We start from the raw sequence: 24,946 nt of genomic DNA, 5'->3' as shown, positions 1-24,946 counted from the left end.
GAGAAGCTACAGCACAACAGAACTAGAAAGGACTTAAAACCAGCTCAATTAGAAGAACAAAAAAAAAAGGAATCTGTGGTACTACCAAGGCAGTGCTGAAGGCCCAGCCTGGATGTGCTCTAAAGCAGCATCCCTGTCAGGAAGGAAGTGCTGCAGTTGTATGACACACTCTGGTTCTTGCCTCTATACTTACACATTTAAGTCATAGCAGTTCTTGATGAGAATTAATTCTTCAATATATTCCTTCTTCACATCTGGGAATCTTGCTTCCTACAGTAGGAAAAGGTAAAGGTTATGTAGGTTTTAGAGAAGCTGTGAAACAGACATAGCACCCAGGACAGGGATTTATATGTAATTAATCAACAAAATCCTGAGACTCAGAGCAAAATGGTCAAGAGATCATTTACAGCCATCCAGCCTTGCTCCACAGGATGGCTGCTAATAGCCCTTTCTCAAAGGAAGACTGAGGGCAGGGATGTGAAAAGCCAAGAGCATCTGGCCTAAGGAGAGATTCAGGCTCCATAGGAATGAACTTCAACCCAAGACAAGGGAATATTTCCCTTCAGCATGAGCAGCAAGGAGCTCCAGATTATGTGCTGAAATACAACATTCCAAAGCAAAAGGAAATAAACCAACAACATGTACACCCACCCAATGAGCCCAGACACACCAGCAATGAGACCAGAACAGAAAACAAACCTTTGGTGGCCTTTCTGTGAAGGCTCTCCCAGTGTTTGCTGCTCTCTCTGGGGTTTCTGTACAGCTACTGCTACCATGTGGTATTTTGCTTTGCAAGACTGGACTGACACTGCAAGAATAGCCTCTTACCCAGCTCAAAGGCATTGAGCAATGAGGTCTTGGAAAGAACTGAATTTTATTAGACTGCTACTTAAAAAAATCTATTCCTCAACTGCAGTTTTCCCAAGTAGAATTAGCCATGGGACGTGGAGGGGAAGACTTGGAGGGGATGGGGTGGTGGTAGAAGATACAAACACATAAGAATATGCCTGTTTGCAAGAAAAAAATATTCAACAAGTCCTCCCTAGCAATCAAGGGGAGAGGTGTGCAAACATTACACACATGAATCACCACATTTTTATTTAGATTTATCACATATTAACCATACTGCTACTGTCACAGCCAGTGTCCCTCATGCTAAGCTTCACACATGGAGCATATGCAGTTTACATGCACAAGTCTTATGGTGCTTATCCAGTTACTCCTTGGTGCTGCTGCTTGAAAATCCAAACTGCAAGGGCAGCCCTTATCCCTGGCCACCGTGGTGGCATTAACATGGGCATGGACCACACTCCTGTAGGAGAGGCAGCTGAAAGCAGTCCTGGCTCTCAGCCATGTGTCCCTAAAACTTCTCTACTCCACCCTGTATCCCTCTGCCACTGTTTAGTGTCCCAGGTTTACTCATTTAGTTTTATATCCAATCCTAAACCGGTTCTACAGTATTGGGTTAGGAAAGAACCAGATAAAACCAGACCAGATCCAAGAGGGTCTTTAAGGGAACAGACACAGATTATTTCATGTTAAGCAAAAGTTTTCCAGGACAGCTCATCACATGCTCCTCACCTGGTGTGTGGCTGAATCTCAGCCAAAGCAAAGAGGATTTGCAGCTGTGCATTCCGAGCATGGGAGATTCCACACCCCTTGAAAAACCCGTCTGGAAACATCACACACACAGGAGGCAGAGGAGCCCTGGGAATACTTACTGTCTCTCTGATGAGCAGTGCAGTCAGGTCCTGCTCCTGCCCAGCGGCTCCCTGCTCTGGCACGTCCCCCGAGCCCTGGGCGGGGAAGGCGGGCCCGGGCTGCTCGTTGTTGTCTGTCCCCGCCGGCTGAGCCGATTCCTCGGGGGGATGTGCCGGCTGCGGGGAGGCAGGGCCGGGAATGCCGTCCTGGGGCGGCTCGGGCCGGGGGAAGGCGGGCCCTGGAGCCTTCCCTCCGTACGCCTGCAGGGATGCCGGGTTTGCCTCTGGCTGCCCTCGCTGAGGAGCGCGGCCGTTCGCCACGGCGCGGGGCTCATCTTCCTGCGGGGGGAAGTGCCGGGACTCCGGCTGGCCCTGCTCCTGCATCCCCCCCTGCTCCGGGGTAGTTTTAGCAGCTATTCCTTCAAGTTTCTGCTCTGGCTCCAAGTTCTTTCCTCGCCATTCCCGAGCTTTCCTCCTTTCCTCCTGCTGAGGTGGAAGGTTTGCATTCTCCAGACTAATGATTTGTGTGTTATCAGCAGGCTGTGGATGCACCTTGATCAGTGGCAGCAAACTTGGGCCAGGCTCCTGGCTACCTGTAAGTTCAGATCTGGGGCCATTCAGCTCAGATGGTCCCGGCTGCTGCAAGGCAACATCCACACTCTCCCCCCTGCTTGGTCCAGCATTGCTCTCCACCACGAGGTTGTTCCCATCTCCCTCACAGGGCAGAGCTGAATGCTGCAGGTCTGTGCTCAATGGCTCCACAGCACTTTTGGATCCTCCTTCCCCCACAGTGTCTGCACCCTGCCATGGAGCAGCAGGTCTGATGACATTGGGACGCAGAGGCTGCTGATGCTTTGGGGTCTGAAAAGGACATCAACAAGAGAAAGGAGGAATTCTTGTCTGTGTGTCAGAATCCTTGCTCCACATACTTCTGCATCTAAGAAACTTCTGATGGGAAACTGATAAACAGTCTGTTCAGCAAGATGCTTAATAAAGCACAGAACTGCAACCCACACGTCTGTGTCACCAGCCTGTCCCCAGGTGCTACAAGAACCTTCAGCAGAACTGGGGATGCACAGGACTTTGAAATTGGAATAATTGCCTAAGCTCACCTCAGTACTCACTTCCCTTTCAGTAAAATAGTCTGGGAAGGAAGAACTAACTGATGACATATTTGTGTTCTCACCAATCTATTTAAACAGGCAGGAACCAAAGCTCCAATATTAATCTCTGGCCTTGTTCTTGCCTCTGGCAGGCAGACTGCTGTATGACAACAGAGCCTGAGTGCTCTCTGCTGCTGTTTTCAACTAAAAAGCAGAAAGGTCAGCTTTGCAACCTATTTTCTCAGTGCTTCTGGTTAATTTAACAGGAAAGTGGAATATATTCTTAATATTAGATATGAAATGCTGTAAAAATATCAGTGCCTGCAACAGCCCAACATGAATGCAAATAGCATAGAGGAATATAAAGTATACAGAGCACATTTATAAATCAAAGCAAGGTTTGAAAACACTTTATGGAAGATCTCTTTGCAAGTCCTCTTGCAAAACACTCCACCTTGCTGGATTCAAACAGACAACTTTATGGGAGCTACAACCTTCAAAAAGTAGGAACTTATACTACACAATGCAGTTCCACAGTCTGCTTCTCCCCTCCTGTGCCCAAAATACAACTAAATTAGGCCAGTAAAATGCCATCACTTCACTGTTATTTCAGACATCCTAAGCAGATTGCTATAGCCAGGCAGGACTCAGAGGAATGCATCAGGTATTGGCACAAGACTGGGCAATACAGGCCATGAATACAGCACAGCAGCTACAACAATGAAAAGTTACCTCTGCTAAGATGACTATGTCATCATCATCATCTTCCTCAGTCTGCTGCTTTTCTGGCATCTCCAGCAACAAAGGCAAATCTTCATCTGAGGAATCTGATATTGTGATAAGATTTTCATCTCTGTGGTTTATCCAGTCTGCAGAACAGTAAGTAAAGTTGAAGTCAGCTGTTGGCTCAAGGTAAATAAATGGAATTACAAGGTGCATGTAGCACTGAAACGTCTGAGAAAGCAATTTTCCCACTTGCACTGCAGGAAGAAGCATTCAGAGGTCACCAATTCCTCTGCAAGGCATTCTAACAGCCAATCCTGTATCCCTCAGCCTCCAGCAAAACACCTGCAGAGCTTCAGCTCATCACAGCAGCACTGCAGGGACAGCCACTGACACTCACAAAGAATCTTCTACCCTGAACTCCAGCACGAGTCAAGCTGCTGCAAAAGTTATTACAAACAAGGCATGTAGGGAATACTTCTGCAGAGAAATCCTGAACTTTCAGTATCTCAGAGACATTTTGTTTGTTAAAATGCAGTGCAATCTAGCAGAGAGATAAGGGTCTTTGTGCAACTCAGTCTCTTCTGAAAGAGAGGCTTTGCAGGAGCACCTTATGCAGGACCAAGATAAGGCCTGTGGCTGTGGGTGCCAAAGATACCCTGCTAGTAATGACAACCTTGTGCCTCAAGGTTTGTCAAGAATGGAATATAGATGCTACTCAACAGCTGCTGGAACACAGCAGAAAGATTCAAGGCAGAAATAGAGGGTTTCTATACTGCACAGAGAACATGCAACTATGCCTACCCTAAAATCTCACATGTTTTGGCTTATTTTTCAGCATGAGTGTTCATTTATCACCGTTCAGGCACACAGAGAAAGCCTCGCTTTAAATTCCACCCATGAGGGAATGGGTGCCAACGCACACAGCCCTGTGAGAGCATAAATTTAGGGTCAGCCTGTCTCCTGTGGGGTTCTCAGAAGGATGGATCCTCCTTGGTTCTGCTGAAACACCTCTACACAGTGTTCCCAAGAAGTCAGCAATATCCCTTGAGGCAGTACAACATGAGAAAAACAAGAGCCAAATATTTTGCATGCCTGCATAATATGAAAGAGTTTCTGTAGGTGGCTAAGTCAGTGTAACAGAATAGTGTGTGATGTGACAGAACAGACCTCCAGCAGCTCCCTGCAAGTTCAGTGTCTGTGAATCCTGCTGCTCAGCAGAGTTTCACAAAGTGTTTTGGAAACAGGCACAAATCAGTACTCACCTTTCCCTCTGTGATTGCTGAAGCTGTTCAGGTTAATCACTTCTTCATTCCCACCTCTCTCTGCCATTTTAAACAGCTGCACCCCAGAGTGTCAATGCCCCAGCATGGCAGTCAGGCTCACATGAGGAACTGGAAGATAAAATAAAACCACAAGGGAGTCAGGCAAACTCAGATTCACCCTAAGGGTTTTTTCCAAGATTTAGCTGCTAGGGGTTCTCCTGGCTCTCCCAGCAGTCTCTCCACATGAGTATTTTTCTGTGACCCCCTCTCAGGACCTGGAAGGAGATATGTTTGTTATTTTGTGTTCCAACAGTTAAGACAGTGAACTGAAGAGTGCAATTAGGCAATTAGGCCAGAGAAGTCTCTCTGGAGGAGCCATGCAATCACAGAAAAGGAGGAGAGATGTAGTTCTACCCAAGCAGGACTCAAACCCTCCCAGTACGTGGACTTTCTCTTGTTTCCAACCAAAATCCAATGCACCAACCCACACAGTGCTGTTCCTGCCCCCATCAACAGGTGAGAGGGGCAAAATCCCCTTGCCTGAGCTGTCCCAGGGCACCCCCACATCCACCTGCATCCCACACCCCCAGATGGTGTCACTCCAACCATCCCTGTCACCCTTACTGCCAGGGAAGTCACACACAGCCTGGAGGGGAACAGCACCATCCCAGCCTGAATTCCCCCAGTGCTGCCAAGTGAGGCACAACTTCAGAGCCACCAGAGATGCTCCAAGCTCATTTCCACACCCCCCTCATTCCTGGTGTGTCAGAAAGAAGCTGCACCCTGGGCAGAGCAGTGTCAGTGTGTGGTTTGTGCCTGCACTGTGAAACAGCACAGGCACATTCCAGAGAACACTTCCTTACCACCATCTGCTATTTTATAGAAGAGATTTCCCTGATTTACAGCAAGGGTTTGGTACAAATTCCAGGAAACACCATCTGCTCTCACACCAAAAGGAGAGCATGACAGGAATCAGGTTCCCTCACAGGACTTGGCTTTTTGAAGCTGAGCTTTGCTACCCCCACCTGTTCTCAGAGAGGCACAATGAATTGGCCAGAGGCTCCCAAACAGGATTAGGGGGCCAGAGGAACCACTGCAAACTAAACAGGAGGTTTCCATTTTATGCTCTGTCAGCTTAGAGCTCTCCATTCCCACTGTCACAGAGAGGCTGAACACACACAGGAACTCCAAGCAAAATTTGATCACTGAAAGGAGAAAGGAGGTTTTTTTCTTTTATTGGAAAGTATTCATCTCCTCATTGCAGCACAGAGGAATCTGTACTATTAAATATTTACTGATACATAAGCTGGAAGAAAATGGTGGGTCTGCTATAAAATCCTTTTTGCTAGTACACATAAGCAAAATAAATTCCCCCTCAGTAATTCTACTTAACTTCCTCTGCAGGGAACAGGATTTGCAGCTAGGACAGTAAAATGAAGAAATGAATTCAGACGCACAAGATACAATAATAAAAATTAAAATGTATAATTTAGCACTTATAAAAGCCCAGCAGCACAGGCTTAGTGCCTGAGGGAACCATCTTCAGAGGAAACCTCCAGCATAAAGATTTCAAGGTTTGCCTACAAACATCCACATTTACCTGATCCTTGATCTGCTGCTGGTCCAATTTTGAGTGGGAAATTGGATGAGGGAACAGCAAGAGGCCTCTTCTAACCAGCATTACCACAAATGTGCAACTGAGTCCTGATACCTCAGTAGCACATCCTAATTCCAGTAGGCAGCTCCAAGGTTATCACGGGCACATGGTGCTTTGAATACACCTAAAAAGCAAAATTCTGGGGCCGTTTCCACTAGATTCTTCATTTTCTGTCTTATAAGGAGAAATAAATCTTTATTTGCCAGAGTGGCATGAAAGTGCTGTTCCACCATCCCAGGTAGGTGCTGGAGCTGCAGCTCAGGGGCTAGGGCACTCAAAGTGCAAATTCTGGCCTTTGTAAAAGGTCACATCCACATTATCACAGCTGTATTTTCCCTGGTATTTGTGCACAGCAATCACCCAGCCCTGCATAGCACTTTTCCATCCTTAGCTGCCTGACTCCTTTAGCAAACAAAATCAATTCATTTCTTGTCATTTAAAAGGTGGAGAAATGGAAGCAGGGCAGGCCCAGTGTGGCCAAGGTCACCAAGCAAACACAGCAAAGGATCACTGTGAGACTGCCTGGGAGGAACAAGGACATTTGTGAGAGCCACAAACCAGCCCTTGCAGCATCAAGTGCTGCAGACAGGGGCTGGACAGCTGTGTGCTCAGATCTGCTCCAAGCAAAGCTGAGGGGTTGGATATTTCTCCCCTCCAGGGACTCATGGTGCATTAGCAGGGCTGGCTGCTTCACAGGGGGGTGACACTGCAAATGCTCAGCACAGCCACCAAAAAAGCAAAAAAAATCTTCTCTCAAATAGCTCAAATGGTGCTTTGTCCGGTGCTGGCTAAGCCCCAGCTGTTCAGATCCATGAATGATGGATAAGACACAAAACTAAGGTCATATTTTCTATGGGTCACTGTGGCTCCTGTAGAGAGGAACTTGCACACTTCCACCTTCAGCAGTGAGAAGAGGTACAGGAAATATTCTGAAATTAAATTTGGGATAAAAAACTACCTGCACTTCCATAGAAGAAAGTGTGCACACCACCAAAATGGTTTAAAAGCAGGAATATAATAAATAGCATGAACTGTAATACACAGTCAAGGCAACAACAAAAAAAAGCCAAGGCTGGAAAGAACTGGCAATTCTTCCTACTTCAAAATAGACTGAATAAAACCCCAAGCATCTTAATAAAGCCCTGCTTTGAGAGTGAAAGCCAAGCTTCCACCAAGAGCTAGCAATTCATTTTGTCAATACTCAATACAGAGCTGAAGTTTAAACAAATATCCATAAGCATGGGCCAGTTCCATCTAGTGGCATGAATAAGAAGTTTATTCATGTTTATAGCACCAGCCCGCCAAGAATGTGAAGTAACAAGATCAAAGCCACCCTGGGGTCTTGCCCTACATAAACAATAATAAAAAAGCAAGGAAGACAGATGGAAAGAAGCTATTCCACAGTACCTCAGTGATTTCAGAGCCTATTTATAGGCAAAGAATAAGGCTACCTGTAAGCAGGCTCTAACATGCCCATCAGCTTTCCTGCAATGCAGTCAAGGACAGGAAACTCGAGTTGTTTTAACAGCAAAGCAGTCAGGTAAACACTTTCCAAACATTCTCATTTTTCTTCTTTTAATAAAAGGCTCCCATCTGCATCACAGCACATCAAGCTGGATTTGGGACTTGAATCCCTATAGCAGTATCCAGGTGACACAAAATTCTCATCATGACTTCTAAGACACCCACTGACTGCAGGGAGGAACCACCACACTGAAAACATGGTCCCACCCAATTTCACCTCTGTATTACTCCATAACTCAGTCACAGAATATCCTGAGTTGAAGGGACCCACAAGGATCAGAGCCCAGCTCCTGGCCCTGCACAGACACCCCAACAATCCCACCTGTGCTTGAGAGCATTGTCCAAACCCTCCTGGAGCTGTGGCAGCCTTGGGGCTGGGACCACTCCCTGGGGAGCCTGGGCAGTGCCCAGCACCCTCTGACCCAGCACACCCCAGTTGTCTCACTGTGCAGACAATAAAATCCTCCCCATGATGGTTCTTCCTACAGTGAATTCAGAGAAGAACACATTACCAGAACAGCTATTGGGAAAAGCAGAGCCCACCAGGGACTTGGGTTGAGCAGTTCTCTGAAGTGACAAGACCTCAGACTGACAGCTGAGGTCACAGGGACTTCCTGGACAAGCTCCTCAAACATGCAAAAATATCATCCACCAAACCACTGCTTCCAACCACCACTGTGAGGTAAGGGATCAGCTGCTACGAGGTGAAGCAGGTCTCAGGAGCACACAGAATGCTTACACAAGGATTTCCAAAACCCATTCAAAATCCTTTTAAACACCACATGACATATTTTTAGCTTAACCTAAAATTAGCCACCATTGGTGCTGTGCATATATTTAATCTCCTGATAGATGAAGGCGTTTCTGGACTGCAGTAACTGGAGCAGAACTCAAATCTGCTCCCTCCACCCCACATTTGTGCTGTGATGAGCATCTTCAGATGGTGCTGGAATTCAAACTGACAGTCAAGGGGAGAGCCCCCCTTCTCAACACAGTGTAATGTATTTTCCCCCCCCATTTACAGCATTTGAGATCTTGAACTCCCACATACCCAAGATGGGACTGGGCTCAAAGTGCTCTTGTCTGGCTGCAGCTCAAGGCAACAGGACTAGACAGAAAGCAGGGGAGGTAGGAACTGAGATCCCAAATGAACAGGGGGGAGGGAAAAAAAAAGAGCAACTTGAAAGAGATGTCAGCAACATCAAATCACTGTGTTTTAGCCTCTCCCCCTCACAGAACACCACTGTGGCTCACCTACACTGACAGAGGAGCATCAACTCCTACTTTGTGCCTGGGGGCAGCAAACGTGTCTGCTGGTAGCCTGCGAGCAAGGTGAATTTCTGGCTTATTTCAAGCTGCTAAAACAAGCTACTTAAATAATGCAGGGCTTGTGACAACCACCAAAATGAAAAGCTAAAAATTCAGTCTTTAAAAATAAAAAAAAATAAAAGAAAGCACAACAGAAGGGAAATAAACCAGCCTGACTTACTGTCAAACATTTCACCAAAACATTTCAAAGGGTTCACCATTTGCTGGGGGCTGCTCCTTGTAACAGGCACTGAGCAAAAGCAGGGAGAGTTTAACAGTGGTTGATCGTGTTAAGCAGCATCATCCCAACTGAAAATGAGAAATCCCCTGATCACAAGCCCAACAAGAACTGCTGGGCACAAACAAATCCTATTTGCTATGCACAGGGCAGCTACTGCCACTGCCTCACACCCTGCAAAGGGACAGAGCCAGAGGGCAACACGTGGGGCTGCAGCAGGGCCTCTGCCAGCAGGTCTGCTCAGTTCCAAGCCTGGGAAAAGTGGAAAAAGCATTGATTCCAGCCCAAAAGCCTTACCCTGGCCTCTGAAGGCAGGAGGGTGTGGGCAGAGGCTCACAGGAAACACCCCCTGGTTTCCAGCAGCACAATCTGCTACAGGTGTTGGCCAAAGGCTCCTCTCAGGAGCCACACCAGGGGTAGACACAGGACAAGAGCATCCACACAGCTCTGCCACCAATTTTTGGACCCATAGCATGTGCTGAAGAGAAACAACAAACCTGAAATCATTTAATAACAGAACTGGCTGGTGAGTTATGAAGTATTCCCCAAGTGTTTCCCACATTAGCAGCTGGCTTGGTTTGCCACAGGATTTGAAACACATACACTCTGAGAAGGGGAAGACAAGATTCCTGAGGTGTGAGAAAAATCAAGGAACAGAAACTGAAATGAACAATAAAAAGAGCCAGGTAAAATTTCTAGGGCAGAAAGCCACAGAACTTGTTTAACCACACCAAAATATATTATATAACACAAGAAGTATTTTGTGGCAAGTAAATGAAACCTGAATGCTCACCTCCTCCTGACAGACAAGACACCCAACACACACAGCTCAGTATCCCAGCAGAGCAGCCACTGTTTCCAAAACCACACCAGCCTGGACCTGGCTCCAGCACCTCCAGGACAGGTCATGAATGAAGATGGAAATGAGGAATGACTCTGGCAGCAATCACAGCTTCCAGTTACTCCCCAAAAGCTCCCTGCTCCTCACCCTCTCCTACCCAAGGAGGAAAGCACTGAAGGGAGTGATGCCCTCTCCTCCCAGGCTCACCACGGGGAACTGCAGGGTCAGGAGTGGGACCAAGAGCACACCAGGAGAGGCTGCAGATGAACACAGGACAGGCTACACCTGTGCCACTGCTCCAGGCTAATGGAAATTGCTTACTCAGGGGCAATCAAGAGAGCAGATATTTAGGGATTACTTGGTTTCAAATCCCCAACTAGATTTTTTTCCCCCATTTTCTAAGCCCGCTCAGGACTTACAGGAAATATCTTGGCTGTTTGTACATCACAAGACTTCTCATCAACCTTACTTGCAGTTCACTTCATCAAGGTCACAGTATCATAATTATTAATCATAATTGTTTGAAGTACCAATCACCATTTTTATCTGAAACAAGAGGAAGGAAATGTACCCAGTTTTACCTAATTCACTAACAGCTGGCCACATACATTGGCACCAGTTTTCCTCCCCAAACCTGCAAAATATTTACATTTCCCTAGCAAAATATCTGCTCTGTGAGCTACTCTCTAAAATGTAGGACTGTTTTGAAACTGCTGCATTCATTTTCCAAAACTGGGCAACACAAATGAAAGTTTCCCATTCCTCTGAGCTACTCCCTGGTGACTGGCATCAAGGTCAACTTGTGGACACTTCAGTGCCTTCCCAGGACTCCCATCAGTTCCTCTGGCAAATAACAGAGCTCCATCATCCCATCTCCCTGAGCAGCTCCTTGTTCTGATGCATGCAAAAACCCACTCTCTGCACAACAGGTAGAAACCTTTCTGTCATTCTCCCTCCCCTCAAAAGAATCCTGAAAAAAAAATTAAATCTACAAATTCTGATTGTAAAGGAGAGTTAATGCCTTTACCTTGAGCAGCTCATTTTGAGAGTGAAGTGAAAAATCAAGGTTCTGAGGGAGAAGGAAGTGTTCCTGGACTAAGTTCCTGTAAAGGGCTGTAGTCTGCCTGCCTCAGACTTCTGGCATGTGCAAGATCATCCAGGGTAATCCCTAAATCCAAAACCTCCCTCCCACATCACAAACACAGGTGCCAGCCTGGCATTTCACATTGATGCAACAATTCAGACACAGCAGCCCAGCACTTGGCTACAGACCTGCACACAAACCCAGCCTTGCTCTGCTCACAGCCTGGCTCCCAAACCAGCATTCAGAAGAACTCACTTGTTCTCATTTTGTGCTGTAAGGGTGGGGATGAATGGAAGAGCATGTGAAACCATGTGATTTGCAGTTCTGCTGTTTCCAGAGTGAGTTCTACTTCCAATTTCCTTTCCCCAAACTCCCAGCCAGGGGCTGCTTTGATCAGCACCAAGATTCAGTCACCTGTGGGTTTAAAGAGCTGGAGCCACAAAGCCCCAGGTGCTGCACACACCTGCCACAGCTCCACACAGCATTAATTGCAGCTGCCTTCTCTTCTCTTCTCCATAAACCCAGCAGCCACGAGGAAAAGAGCAGCAGAAATGCCCTGTGAGCCCCAGGATATACAGCAGAGTGCTCCTCTCTTACTTGTACTTCACAGATCCCTCCAGGAGAAAGGACAGAGCATTTCCTCTCCAAATCCTCAGTAGTTTTCCTACCTTTTTTCTTTTCTTTTTTAAGGCATCCTGAATGCCACTTTAAAGAGCTTAACAGAACAAAGAAATCCAAGTGCAACCTTTTAAGTAGTTATTTAACAAGCTGGATGAATGTCTTCAGGAGCATTTAGGTTCCCATCCTAGCTCTGTTTTCACTGCAGAGGAAACAGAAATAAAGGATTTAAGATTGCTGGGACAGGCAGTGGCACTGACATTCTCACTGATGAGCAACCAGGAGCCTGCTCAGCTCACAGCCCTGTGTGCAGGGGCACTGAGAGCAGGGAGAACCAGGCTGCACACAACCAGCAAACTGCTGTCAAAAGCAGCAGAGAGGGACAAGTAGACCAAAACCAAAAGGGCTGGAAAGCACAGAGTTAGGTTCAGCTCCAGAGGCCTTGAAAACCACAAGGAACTGACAGGCTCTGATGGCATCCTGGATCCCACTCAGGAAACCACCCAAGTTGCACTGGGAAGCCATGCTCCAGAAAAAATTACAAGCATAATGCACCACCAATAAAAAAATGTGGAAGGGGGTATTTTTGTATTTTATTTTATTTTAAATGTGACCTGAACTTATCAGAAAAAAACTTTGCTTTCAAGCACAGCACACCTCACCTCGTTCTCAAAGCTGCTGACAACACAAAAGCTGAGACTTGACCTTGAGGTGGCACACAGGGAAAAAAATCTGAGTTACTGCAGCAGCCCACCTGGGCAAAAAGAAGGTCCCTGTCAATCTGCACAGCATTTTCAGAACTATTGACTTAAAAGCCTGCCACCAACCCTTCCAGGTGTCAAACATCCAGAGTGAGGGACTTCCACAAAGAATGATTCACAGGTCACATATTCTGGTTACAACAGCTATGCCCTTTTTTAGGGCCACATTAAGCACCTGCACTTGCCACAGCTCCAAAGGTCAGCAGCCAGAAGCTGTGGCTTCATGCTCAGAAGGGTTTCACCTCAATACCTGTTAAGGATACTCATGTTCCCACACCACAGCTTGTTTCCTCCCCTCACACCGTGCTCCTCCAGCACTTCTTACAGCTTTGAGAGGAAATGCCCTGGAAAACATTTTTGTAGGATTCAGATCAGACATCCTCCACACATGGTGGAATTGGGAGAACAGAATTAAGGTGGTAAAATAAAATGCAAGAAGGAGGAAGATCTCAAACTACAGCTTAAGCTGATACAGCCACAGCCTATCCCTACCACTCAAATTACATGTGCTCCTCCTGCAAGGTCAGGCACTTTCAAAGATGCTTTTACACAATCAATTAAGGGTTTAAATATACACAGAAGCCAGTTTAGAGCCAGACTGGGCCAACAGGCCAAGTTCACAGTGATAAGTCTTAAATGGCCTTACCTACTCAGAGTAAAATACCAACAGAAACCCTGTAAGACAGGTGCCAACACCTGAGCAACAAATCCTCTGCACCAATTTCTGCTGGAAAGAGTAAAAAATAAGCTGCCTCTTGCACCTAACAACTGTTGCAGGAGGAGCATTGTCACAGAATAACTGAACTACCTCCTTACTGCTCCAGCACCACAGATGACCACTTGTCAAAAGATTTGAGACAGGCAGCACAGCCTTTGTAAAAGTGGGTTTAGTTTTGTTTACAGCCACGTGTAGCCTTGCAGCCAATTCCAGCCCAGCTCCCAGCAGTGAAAAGCCAGGGCAGCCTTCCAGGCTCATGACAGTTGTCCAGCCTGACTTCACCCACGTCACGTGGCAGTGGCCACTGTGGAGTTAAAATAGCAGAAAAGCAAAGAGGCTGCATTTGAGGTAAATATCACGGTATCAGAACAGAAAACAGTGAAATTAGATGGTGGCTGGATTTAGAGATGCTCCACATCCAGCATGAATCTCTTCTGAGACTACAGCATGAATCTCTTCTGAGACTACTAAAGTTCACAAATGAATGAATGATGAGCTAAAAGGGGAGAAAAGAGGAGCTGCATGTTAACTCTCCAGGTCCACAGTCCTGTAGATTAATGAGACTGTACCACCCATTAATGCCAAGGCAAACCAACATTTCACAGACACAGGACTACAAAACCAGGGGGTTACAGGCTGCACTCAGAGCACTTCAGGACAGACTGAATCTGTGCCCACCCTTGGTCAACACACCCGTGTCCAACACTGGGTGAGTCCTCACAGCAGAACAGAAATTCCCTTCCTGGGTTTGCACTATCAGACAGATTATTTAACTAGCTGGGCTGGAGTGACAGTAAAAAAGCCACAAATTACTAAATAAACACAACACATTGAGCTGAAAGCACTCTCCAGACACTGTGTCCAAGGCAGAGGTGCTTCCAGCCTGTGAGCTGCTCTGTGCTAGTCCTGGCAGATCCAAGGGCACCTCCCAGTTGATACACAATGAAGCTCCAGTATAAAAGGATTCTGCTTTAACAATCTACAAGGAACTATTTACATTAGCCAAGTTACTGCTCCCAGCTCTTGCTCATCTGTAGCTGGAAATCCCAGCAGCACAGGAGGCATTAAATGCCCTACCCTGCTGCTTTCCTGAAAGGAAAGAAAGAGCTGCTTTTCCTGCCTCCCCATTATGCTGCTGCTGTCATCTCCCTCAATTGCATTTCAGCACATGACAGCAGAGCAGGGAGAGGAGGAAAGTCCTCAGCAGCAGCGTGGCTGTGCTGCAGGCAGCTTGTCAGCACTGCTGTCCCTTCCCTCTGCCAACCCCCTGAAATGTGTTTGTCCAACAGAGCTTGTACTTGCCAGGGGTACAGGGGCCAGTGCTCCTTCCAAGACTGGCCTTCAAGCAGAAATGATCTGCAAGAAGCATCAGGGAGAGGTTTTCCTTCCCCATCCATCACACAAAAACACATCATATCTCTGGGATGGGATTTGGAAGTAGAAGTGTAAATCTGTTCCTCACTCTGGTTTTGCAAGGGCTGCAAAAAGCCAGATGCTGCCTGCTTTCCTCCAAAGAATAACAGGAGCAGTGCCCACAGCTTGGTAAGAGCATGTCAGTCTGGATAAAGCAGTACAGAGGCCTTGTGCAAGGAGTGCTTTGGACAAAACATATTACTTGAGGCCATTTTTCATTCTTATATTTACCCACAAAGAGATTCCAGCCAGTGCAGATCCCAACCACCTTGTGCTGCAGAGCAGCATCACGTGGTGCCTCTACAGATCCCATCCAAATGTTCCTCTGAATAATGCAAACAGCAGCTTGGCCTCCTTGCAGGGGAGAGCAGGCTGAGGGAGCAACACCACTGAAAACATTTCAGGCCACCCTGCCACCCACAAGCACTCCCAGTTTTATTTCAGCTCATCAACTTCGCTTCTCATTACAAGGGGCAACCACAGCCTCCAAAACTCATCCTGGGAGCAGCTGGGCACCACCAGCACAGGAGTGGGGCACCCTAAAGCCAGAGAGGAATCCACATGTTTAATTTAAATTCCTCTGACCTGGGTCAGGAACACTGCGAGGTGACAGCGTGGCTCGGGGTAGCAGCTGCCCCACAGTGAAATCCTCCCCTAAAGCCCAATGGTTTTTCCACTTAATCAGGCACTGACAGTTCCCCCTATGAACACAGGCAGGGAACCACAGCAGGGCTGGTAATTAGGAGAGAGGTGTCATTCAGAAGGAATATCACTTTCCATTCTCAGGAGTTAAGCTTTCTCAAGGATTGTTATGAATTTAGAGCCATTGCAAGGCCTTAAGCACTGACCCAGAGGAAAAACATCACTCCCGAGATAGTCCAAAATAAACTTAAAATTCTATAAAAGTGACACAAAGGCTGGTGAGAATGAGATTATCCCAGCTCAGTGAGACACTCCTTATTATCTCTCATCTTAGTCCTTTGACAAACATAACTTACTCAAGCCACCAGGACACTGCTAAGTGGCTTTTTTTCTCCCCTCTTTTCCTGCTTCCTCTGCCTACCCCTCCCCAATCTCCCCCATCTCCCACTTCCAGTAACCTCCTTAAAAACAAAACTACTCTGGAATAATGTTGGCCAGCCCATTATTCAGCTCCATTTCAAACACAGGAACTCCCAGGCTGTACACAAATGACCTTACCTCCTGGGAGACAGCTGTCCCAGGCAGCTGTGTGTTTCACACCTTCTGCTGTATTTAAAAAGGCACCTGTCCCACTGGGACTGCTCCTGCTGGGAGTAATCCCAGTTACAAGAAGCAGCTCTAAACCCCACCATCACTTCAGTGCACACACAGGCTTTGGAGACTATTAATGTCTCATCTTTAAGCAGTTACAATGATGTCCAAATTCAATAATTTAAAGGGAGTCTTAAAATATCTCCAGATCAAATCCATCTGCAAAAAACAAAAGGAAAACAACTCCAAACTTTCAATGACTGGTGCAGTTCTGACTGTCCCAGAAAGAATGCAGCCAGTGGCAAGCCCCAACACCCAGCACTGCTGGCACTCACACACAGCAAACCACTCACAATGGCTTTAGAAAGATATAAATAAAAATAAGACACCCATTCCAAATTAATGAATGGGAGCTTCTTCCAGCAGGCACTAAACAACACCCGAAGGGCTCCACGTCTCTTGCACTTGGGTTTGTGCTACTCCAGGTTGCTAATCAGCTCGTGGCCCCTGGGAAATGCTTCCTGCCTCTCTCCAGCTGCGCAGGAATTGTGTGTTTGCCCCACCTATCCTTGCCACAGGACTTTGCAGTGATTTGTGTCCAATTTCAAAGCACAAGCCTCGGCAGCAGCAGGAACGCCCACTGCATTCTCAGGCAGACAAAGCACTGGTCTGCCCCGGAATTTGGATTTCCGAGGCAGCTCCTGAACTCCAGGCCAGCAACAGGCTGCCAGCACCCTGCTGGCATCCAGAATCCTGGAATCCTGCACCTTATCACCAAGAACACCTGCCCCAAGTGCCCTTTTAGGAACTGCTGCTCCTGCCCTCACCGCCTGCAGCCAGTGCAACCAGAAGGAAAACATCCTAGGGAGCAAGAAAAAGAGATGGAAGCAAACCTGTCACCACAGTGCAGCACCTCCAAGCAGGCTGAATGTCTACAGAGCTTCAGGAAATCTGTCTGAGTCCCTTCCCAAGTCTTGGTGTTCCAGGCACAAACTCCTGTCAAGATGATTGTTTATTAGCACGCAGTCACAGCACCAAGACACCCAGCACACGAAATCTATTAACGTGTTTACAATTGCAGAAAGCCTGATGTAAGGCAGTGGAATTTTTGCACAGCATTCATCCTAAAAATTAAAAGCACATATTAAAGCTGTAAATCCCACAGTTCTGGAATTAAAAGCTGTGCCTGGAATCCTCCCAGTCCTAAACAAAGTGGGTGCTACCCCATGGTTTGAGCAGCACAGGCCCTGTACCTGTTCAGGGATGTACCAGAGGCTGCTCAAGGTTTGGATCTGCAGAGTGATGGGTCTCAGATTTCCTGCCTCACCTTCCAAACAGGTTGCTGGAGGAAAAACCCTCATGCCATCCTCTCTGAAAGCAGGAGAGGCCATGTTAGCTGAGCCTGCAAAGGCCAGTCTGAATGCCTGACGGGGGACACCTGCCTTTCCCTCCACTGCTACACTGGAAACCTGCAAGAGCTCCAAAGTGCATCAGGTGGGAGAGCAGAAATTGTTAAAAAAGAGGAATCAACCTCCACAGAGACAGAACAGAGAAGCAGAGATCTGCCCACAGGTCTTTGGCTGTGCCTCTCAGCCACCAAGGCACCTTCCAGAACTGCTGCCTGTTCCACAGGGAAAGAAAGACAAGTGGGAATACTCTGAAAAGCTCATGGACATCAAGTTTTAGTCCCTCAGCACCATGCCTGGATTATGGAAATAAAAGAGCCCAGCAGCAATATCAGCTCCTCTCTTTCAAAGCGTCAGAGGTCGCAGGACAGTGACCAAACTGAAGGAAACTGAACAGAAATATCAACAGCTAAACTTATTTATATGAAAACTGTTACAGGCATCTGTCAGTAAGAGTCTAAAGTAAAGTGTTGGAGGACAGTCAAAGACAACACTCCAGGTCATAAAGCACAGGTGAGATGAAAGGAAAAGCTCCCCGGGCTGGGCTGGCAGGTGCAAGCAGCCGTTACCCACCCAGGGTTCCAGCCAGCAGAGCTGCAAAGCCGGGGATCCATGGGATGACTCTTTAAGCCAATTTACATTTTGCCCACCCCAAAGCACTGCCCCGGGCCAGCTCACACTCCTCTCTTCACACACACATGCCTGAGTTCCCCACAGCTCAGACTTGGGTGGGATCCCAACCTGCCTACAGCCATCTGAGGGAACAAGGTCAGCTCCAGGGGCAGAAAAGCTCATTCCATAAACGCAGTGTATATTAACACTCCCAGGCTGTGCTCCACCACGGCTGGCTGACACTTGGATCAATAGAGAAGGGAAAGAAGAGGAGGAAGAGGAGTATCTCTTACACTGATCCCTCAGTTCCGAGGACAGCTGTGTTTGGGGTTTCTTTCCTGCAGCAGCTCCCACAGCAGATACCTGAAATGTCGAGACGTCCCAACAGCACCGAGTGCTCCCACACTGAACAGGGGTCAGAAGAGAAAAATCTTTTACCTTCCTCTGCCCACCAGCTCCGGCTTATCCCCAACACCAAACCCCGGGCCCGCGGTACCGGCACAGCCGTGAGGAGCCCCGGGAGCAGCGCCTGTCCCGGGTGTCCCTCGGGGCTGCGTGGGACACGGGGGCGGTGAAGGGACCCCCTGACCCTGGGAAGGGGGAGAAGGGAGCGGCCCAGGGGGGATGGAGGACGGAGGGAAAGGACCCAGCCCTGAGGGGAGCTGGAGGGGGCGGCGGTGTCCCCGATCCTGAGGGACAGCGAGGAAGGACTCGGCCCTAAATGAACGTGGAGGGGAACGGGAGGACGGACACGGGGACGGCGACGCGGGGGATCCGTCCCTGAAGGGAAGCGCTATGCGGGAACGACCCGTCCCTGACGGGAAGAGAGGGGAAGGACCGGCCCTGAAGGGACGCGGGGGAAGAGGAACGGACAGAACGGACACCGGGCCCTGAGGGGACGCGGGGAGAGGGGGGAGAACGACCCGTCCCTGAGGACAGGCCCAGCCGGGAGCAGCGCCCGACCCCGCGGCGAGGGGTCCGGCGAGGCCCAGGGACGCCCCGTGGGGCGGCAGGTCTGTCCCGGCACTCACCGGCTCCGCGGGACAGAGGGGTCACCCCGGCACTCAGCGGCCCCACCGCCCCTCCGGCCCCGCTTCATTTAACCGCCGCTCCCGCCGCTTCCGCCCGGCCCGCGCCACGTGACCGCGCCGCCCCGCACCATAGAGACACGGCCAGGGAGGGACAGAGCGGCGCGCGGGGACGGGCGGCGCGAGCGGGCCCGGCCCGGCCAACCTACCATAGAGACACGGGGGGCGGGCGGGCAGCGGCGCGGGACGCCCCCTGCCGGGCGGGCGGTGCTCCCGGGGGAGGGGGCGGGACCAGGGGGCGTGGCCAGGGCCCACGTGCGTGAGGGGCGGGGCCGGGGGGACAACACGGAACTTTTTGGGGGGCTCGGGGTCGCGGGGGGAGAACTGAACTTTTGTGGGGGATCAGCAACGGGTAGGGGGGCCGGGGGGCACAATGGAACTTTTGGGGGGCTCAGCAATGGGGGGGGCAGGACTGAACTTTTTGGGGGCTCAGCAATGGGGAGGGAGGTCCAGGACCCCTGCACAGGATCCCCCTGGAGCAGGCTACAAGGATCCTCCTCTCTCTTAGCACCAAAAGCAAAGCAGAAATCAGGAAAATTTCACAGAAAGTAGTTATTAAAGAAAACAGCAGTGTCAGTGTGTGACAGAGCACTGAAGAAGTGACACGATTTCCTGCTCCAGGTAATGAAATCGTTCAGTCCCTGCTGCTGGCTGACACGAGGGGTGGGCTGCAGCATTTGTTCATACTGTGAAATTGCTGAAAGAATAAAAAGCATTTTATTTGTACTCCCTTCTTTTTTATTTATTTATTGAACAAAATTCTGGCCAGAAGAAACCTCAGCTTTCAGCATCAGGGAGGGAAGGCACAGTTGCAGCACACACCAACACTGAGCACCCTCCTTGGACTTGCTCCTGTCCTTCCCCACTTGCAAAGCAGCAGTAATTAGGAGAAAAAACCCAAACAAACAGGAGAGCAAGGATTAATCAACATTAGAGAATCTTTCTCCAGCTTTCATTAAGGGGGAGATTATAATTTCTTTCTGCAAACTGAGGTTTTGGAAAAGTATTCTCCCTGCAGAGGACTTTCATCTGGGCAGTCCTTATAGAGCTTTTAAAATCAGCTGTGTTTTGATACTTTGTCCACTCTTTTCCTCTGATTCCCACAAATATTTTAACAAACAAAACAGTAGCTACCAAGAGTTTAAAGTTGTGAGTTTATTGCATATGTAACAAAAATGAACATGACCTCCTGGGTCCAGCCTACTATACAATCACTGTTTATTCCAGCTGGTTCCATAACCACATTAAATAGAACTAGTATTTCCTTAAATACTTTGATTTAGACATAAAATGAAACATTAGTGTACAACTTCCACAAAATAAATCTGCAATAAAAACAGTGGGAAGAATAACAAGGATAGCAGCAATACTTAAACATGACATTACAAAATAATAAATTAAAAAAATACATTATAAAGTGGTTGAGGAACAACAACAACGATAACAACAACAAAAAAAAATTAACAGATTAAAACCAGATCCATACTGTGTTTCTGGGAATTTGCTGTGCCACACAGCCCTGAACCTGGCCTGGTGGCTGGATCAGTAATTTACAAAACCTGTTGGATTTTACAACCACCTCCACTTGAACTGAGGACACACTGCTGAGCTGATGGCACCGCCTGGAGCTTGGAGCAGCCTTTTTGGAGCAGGGTCTTGTCTAACATAATGCCCAAGAGAACACTCACACCCATCCACCCAACAGTCTGCCTTGTTCCTGCTGGAGCACACGAGCAGAGTGGTGGTTTCCTACATCCCTGAGCGTAGAGTAGAGGCTGAGGAGCAGCACCAGGGCAGGGCTGCTGCAGCAGAGGGGTTTGTGTGGCACAGCAGGGACACCCACTGTGCTGTGCCTGTCTTCCCTTCGGGACACACCCAAGAGTTTCGGCGCTGGAACGTGGAATGGCAACACCAACACGGGACTCCATGGTTTTCTTTGGGCAAGTTTGAGAATAACAACTGAGTTCAAGTGCTGGCAGAGTGAGTGGGGATGGACACACAAATTCGGACAGCTGAGGTTATCCCAGACCTCTGAGAGCCACTGGCTCAAGCCAAGCTAACTCCTGCTGGCATTTTGTCCTTCCCTGGCCTTGCAAGAACAGCCCATGGCTCCAAAGCCATTCTGCCTCACTTCTTGCTGTTCCTCCATCCACCCAACCAGCTTTAAGGCCTGCCTCAAATGCACGTACAGAACAAGACAAAAAATGTCTCTGTCGTCACTGAAGTGGCACAAAATTGCAAAGACAACACGACGGGAGAGTGGTGAAGCTGTTGAAAAGAGAACTGAAATCATTTAAAAGACAGTGCCCTATTCTTGTTACTGTCAGCACGGAGGAGGTACCTTGACAAGGGCTTTTAAATACAGCAAAAAACAGAGACTTTCCAAACAACAATCCTTGCCTATTCTTATTTTGTGCATTCAATAAAACACTGACCTAGCAAAGACATTAGGAACTATCTTATGTCAACTGGGTCGTTGACATAAAGCTACTTGACCTACAGATCTCCAAATCAGGGGCCTTTCCCTTCACCTCACTTGGTTTGTACTGAGCCAGTTGTGCTGCAGGTGTGACAGGATTTCTATTAGGGGTGGGCTTTAGTATTGGGTTTTTGGGGTTTTTTTACACTTCTTTTAGTGAAAAATCCACATAAGATTGCATGCAAAGCTTTTGGGCAATAATCCATTTTGCATTTTTCCTATCTGACTGGTTTATTGCACATTCAAACGTACTGAAAGGATTAAATACACTCTATGAACAGGTTTGACTTCAAAGCAATTTGGAAAATCCAGGGTTCTGGGGACTCTGCTACTCAGCCTGGGACTGCCGGGATGCTGTCTGCCAACTGCTGCACATCCCAACAACCAGAACTGCAGAAACTGGGCTCCAAGTGCCAAAAGATCCCCACAGAACAGGGGGCTGAACATCCTCTCCTGTACAGTCCTGCAGGATGAGCATCTTTAGCCACCCTGTGCAAATCTCACAATATGGTACAACTTTACACCTCCGATGCGACTCCCGACAACAAATCACAAGAATTATGGTCAATGGCAAAAAGAAAACCACAAACAAACAAAACAGAGAAAGATGCCAGGTTTTGACAAATCTCTACTTTCTGTCCTATCACAGTTTAAAGCTATTACCAAATGCAATTAAATAAAAAAACAAAATAGAAGTATTCCAGTAGACATCTCCTAAGGACAGTCTCTTACCCACAGCTGAATTTCAATGCACTATTCCATTATTCCATTAATGTAACATCTGTTAAGTGGTTCAGTCATCAATCTCCCTAAAAATCAGGCTTGCCAAAGAAAAAAAAATCCTACACAAGCAAGTCTGCTTAAGTTTAGACATGTTTGATAGATAACTGGGTCTCTCTGAAGCCATGTTAATTGTTAAAATACTGTCTCATCTTGGTGTGCCAACTGGAAAAATGTTAGTGATTCAGTGTCTTAGGTTACAATGTAAGATGTAACCAAAAGCATGTACTCTATCACAATCTGTTAAAACCAAGTGGGGCAGTGCTCTTTATCTCTTCCATGACACATCCCTGATAACTCCCTCTGGAGGAATTATCTTATTTAATTGGGCCATTGAGCCTCAATGCATGACTGACAAAATCACATCGCCCATGGTGAGATGCTCCACCCAGGGGGAGGAACCAAGCATTCCTACCTGGATATAATCTGAGATTGGGAACAGCACAGCCTTTACCTACTGCATTCCCAGAGGACAAGAGCAACATAACCACCACTGGAGACCTTCAGAGAAGGACCAGACCCTTCTACAGGATCCCTGCTTCAACAGAACCACATCTATCCCTTCAAGAGGACTGCAGCCACCACTAACTTGGGCTGCCACCACCACCCTGACCAACAGGGTGTCAGCTCCTAGCCTGACTCTGTCACTTTAAGCCAGTGTTTCTGTATTATTGCCTTGTTATATATATATATATACTAGTAAAGAGCCATTATTCCTATTTCTCATATCTTTGCCTGAAAGCCCCTTAATTTCAAAATTGTAATAATTTGGAGGAAAGGGGTTTACATTTTCCATTACAAGGGAGGCTCCTGCCTTCCTTAGCAGACACCTGTGTTTCAAATCAAGACATTCAGGTATTGGATTTGCTTTTGTTTCCCCTGTGTTAGAGAACAAACCTTTTAATATTAGTTTCAGATATTGGAAAAAATAGCCTTATGGCTCTCTGGAGAAATTTTCATCCCTACATAACTGAAGTCATAAATTGTTCCAATAGCTTTCTGTAACATTTAGAATGTATTCACTATGCAGTTCCCCTTTCACTTCAATCTCCAAATAAATCTTTCCCAAGGCCAAAAAATTTGAAGCAGGAGTTTGTTCTGTTAACTTGACTTTTAGTGATTTCCATGTGAGTCTTAGAATTTAAAGTCACACAAACACATCTTGGGTAAAACAGTGGCACAGAAATCACAGCTTTGGGATTGAATGGATCTTCATCCTCTGTCTCCTCCTCACAAGGCTTCTCTGCAAGGTACTCACATCTGAACAAACGATGGAAAGTAATTCTGCTGGAGAAAAGAATTGTTTTCACGTGCAAAACAATTAAATTTCAGCCAGGACAACCAAAAAGAAATCATACAATACCGTTTAAGTTGTCCCAGCTCCTTCACTTTTCTTAAGGTGAGCCACAGCTTCCACTGGGAGCTTCCTGCTAAGGCAGAACTTGGATTTCTTTACCTTTCAGTTAAGTGTTCATATGGAGGTATTTTCTGCTAGAAGTTTACTTTTTAAACAGATGTTTAAAATGTGCAATGCAAATTCTGGTGCCAGTCAGACACTCTGCACCTGCTGGATTCTACAAAGGCTCAACCTTGATTTAAGACAGACTAACCAGGTGCATACCAGTTTCAAGTCCTCAGCAAATCAAGCTCATCCTCAAATACACTTTGATTCTCCTATTAAAAAAGCCCCACAGGTCGCTGACCCTATCACAATATGTGTTACAAATCTAGCAGAATATCCTGTGTAACCAAAGCCAAATGCTGAATTTGGCTGCATTTCAGGGGGGATAGAAGAAGAGGGAAGGGGTTATTGTAACAAAGGGGAGAAAATAGAGTTGGGAACCACCAAGAAAAGCCCCGACCCCCCCCCCCCAATCCACCAGCGACCTAAGGGAAACAGCCTCATCTAAGTTGTCAGAGTTCAGATGTTTCAGACAGCTTAGCAGGAAGTTCACAGCAAGCTTCTTCTAGCTTTTGATTTGGTGGTCCATGAGCTAGCATCTGTTTCCTTTGGTTGCTTTTTCATTCCACAGCAAACCCACATGTCTCTTCCACAGCTGTCAACAGCTTCTCATAAAGCTTCTCGTATGACTCATAAGGCGGAATGTCGATCCGGTTAAAGCTGCAGGGAAAGGAACAAAACACTGATGGATCTGAAGGGCTTCTTGGGGAGAAATGTAAAGAGGTTACACACAGATAGAAATTGTAAAAACTCTCAGCTGTCTCAGTGGCCAAAGGAGACAAGATGAAAACCAGCTATTTCTACAGCAGGAATGCACAGCTTAATAGGGCAGCATTTGGGATGAGGAGGAGGAAGAGGAAGATGCAGGAGACTCGCAAAGAAAAAGCAACACATCAGGCAAGCCCACTCCCTGCCCTGCCTGCAGACAGTCTG

At 47.4% G+C, this 24,946-nt stretch overlaps 2 protein-coding genes across 6 annotated transcripts in view; both read right to left on the bottom strand.

Annotated features, from left to right (window-relative positions):
- RNF216 (ring finger protein 216) overlaps positions 1-19,329 on the bottom strand; it is a 75,671-nt gene extending 56,342 nt beyond the window's left edge. Inside the window, exons 1-6 of one of the 2 annotated variants that reach the window (XM_059484454.1) lie at positions 19,236-19,273; positions 18,498-18,609; positions 4,792-4,920; positions 3,536-3,672; positions 1,722-2,561; positions 194-270 (exon numbers count right to left, since the gene is read on the bottom strand). In XM_059484454.1, the coding sequence (XP_059340437.1) occupies positions 194-270; positions 1,722-2,561; positions 3,536-3,672; positions 4,792-4,858 (1,121 nt within the window). In that variant the 5' untranslated portion in view covers positions 4,859-4,920; positions 18,498-18,609; positions 19,236-19,273. Of the gene's footprint in view, positions 1-193; positions 271-1,721; positions 2,562-3,535; positions 3,673-4,791; positions 4,921-18,497; positions 18,610-19,235 lie in introns of both variants that reach the window. The other variant, XM_059484455.1, reaches the window with a different exon arrangement.
- A 1,103-nt stretch (positions 19,330-20,432) lies between these two features.
- Positions 20,433-24,946, bottom strand: part of SMURF1 (SMAD specific E3 ubiquitin protein ligase 1) — a 46,063-nt gene continuing 41,549 nt past the window's right edge. For all 4 annotated transcript variants that reach the window (XM_059484028.1, XM_059484029.1, XM_059484030.1 and 1 more), the window contains exon 18: positions 20,433-24,673. In XM_059484028.1, coding sequence (XP_059340011.1) covers positions 24,574-24,673 — 100 coding nt within the window. In that variant the 3' untranslated portion in view covers positions 20,433-24,573. The remainder of the gene's footprint in view (positions 24,674-24,946) is intronic.

This window comes from Ammospiza nelsoni, chromosome 17 (genome assembly GCF_027579445.1).
Source record: "Ammospiza nelsoni isolate bAmmNel1 chromosome 17, bAmmNel1.pri, whole genome shotgun sequence".
Classification (NCBI taxonomy): domain Eukaryota; kingdom Metazoa; phylum Chordata; class Aves; order Passeriformes; family Passerellidae; genus Ammospiza; species Ammospiza nelsoni.
This window is presented reverse-complemented; position numbering and strand designations above follow the sequence as displayed.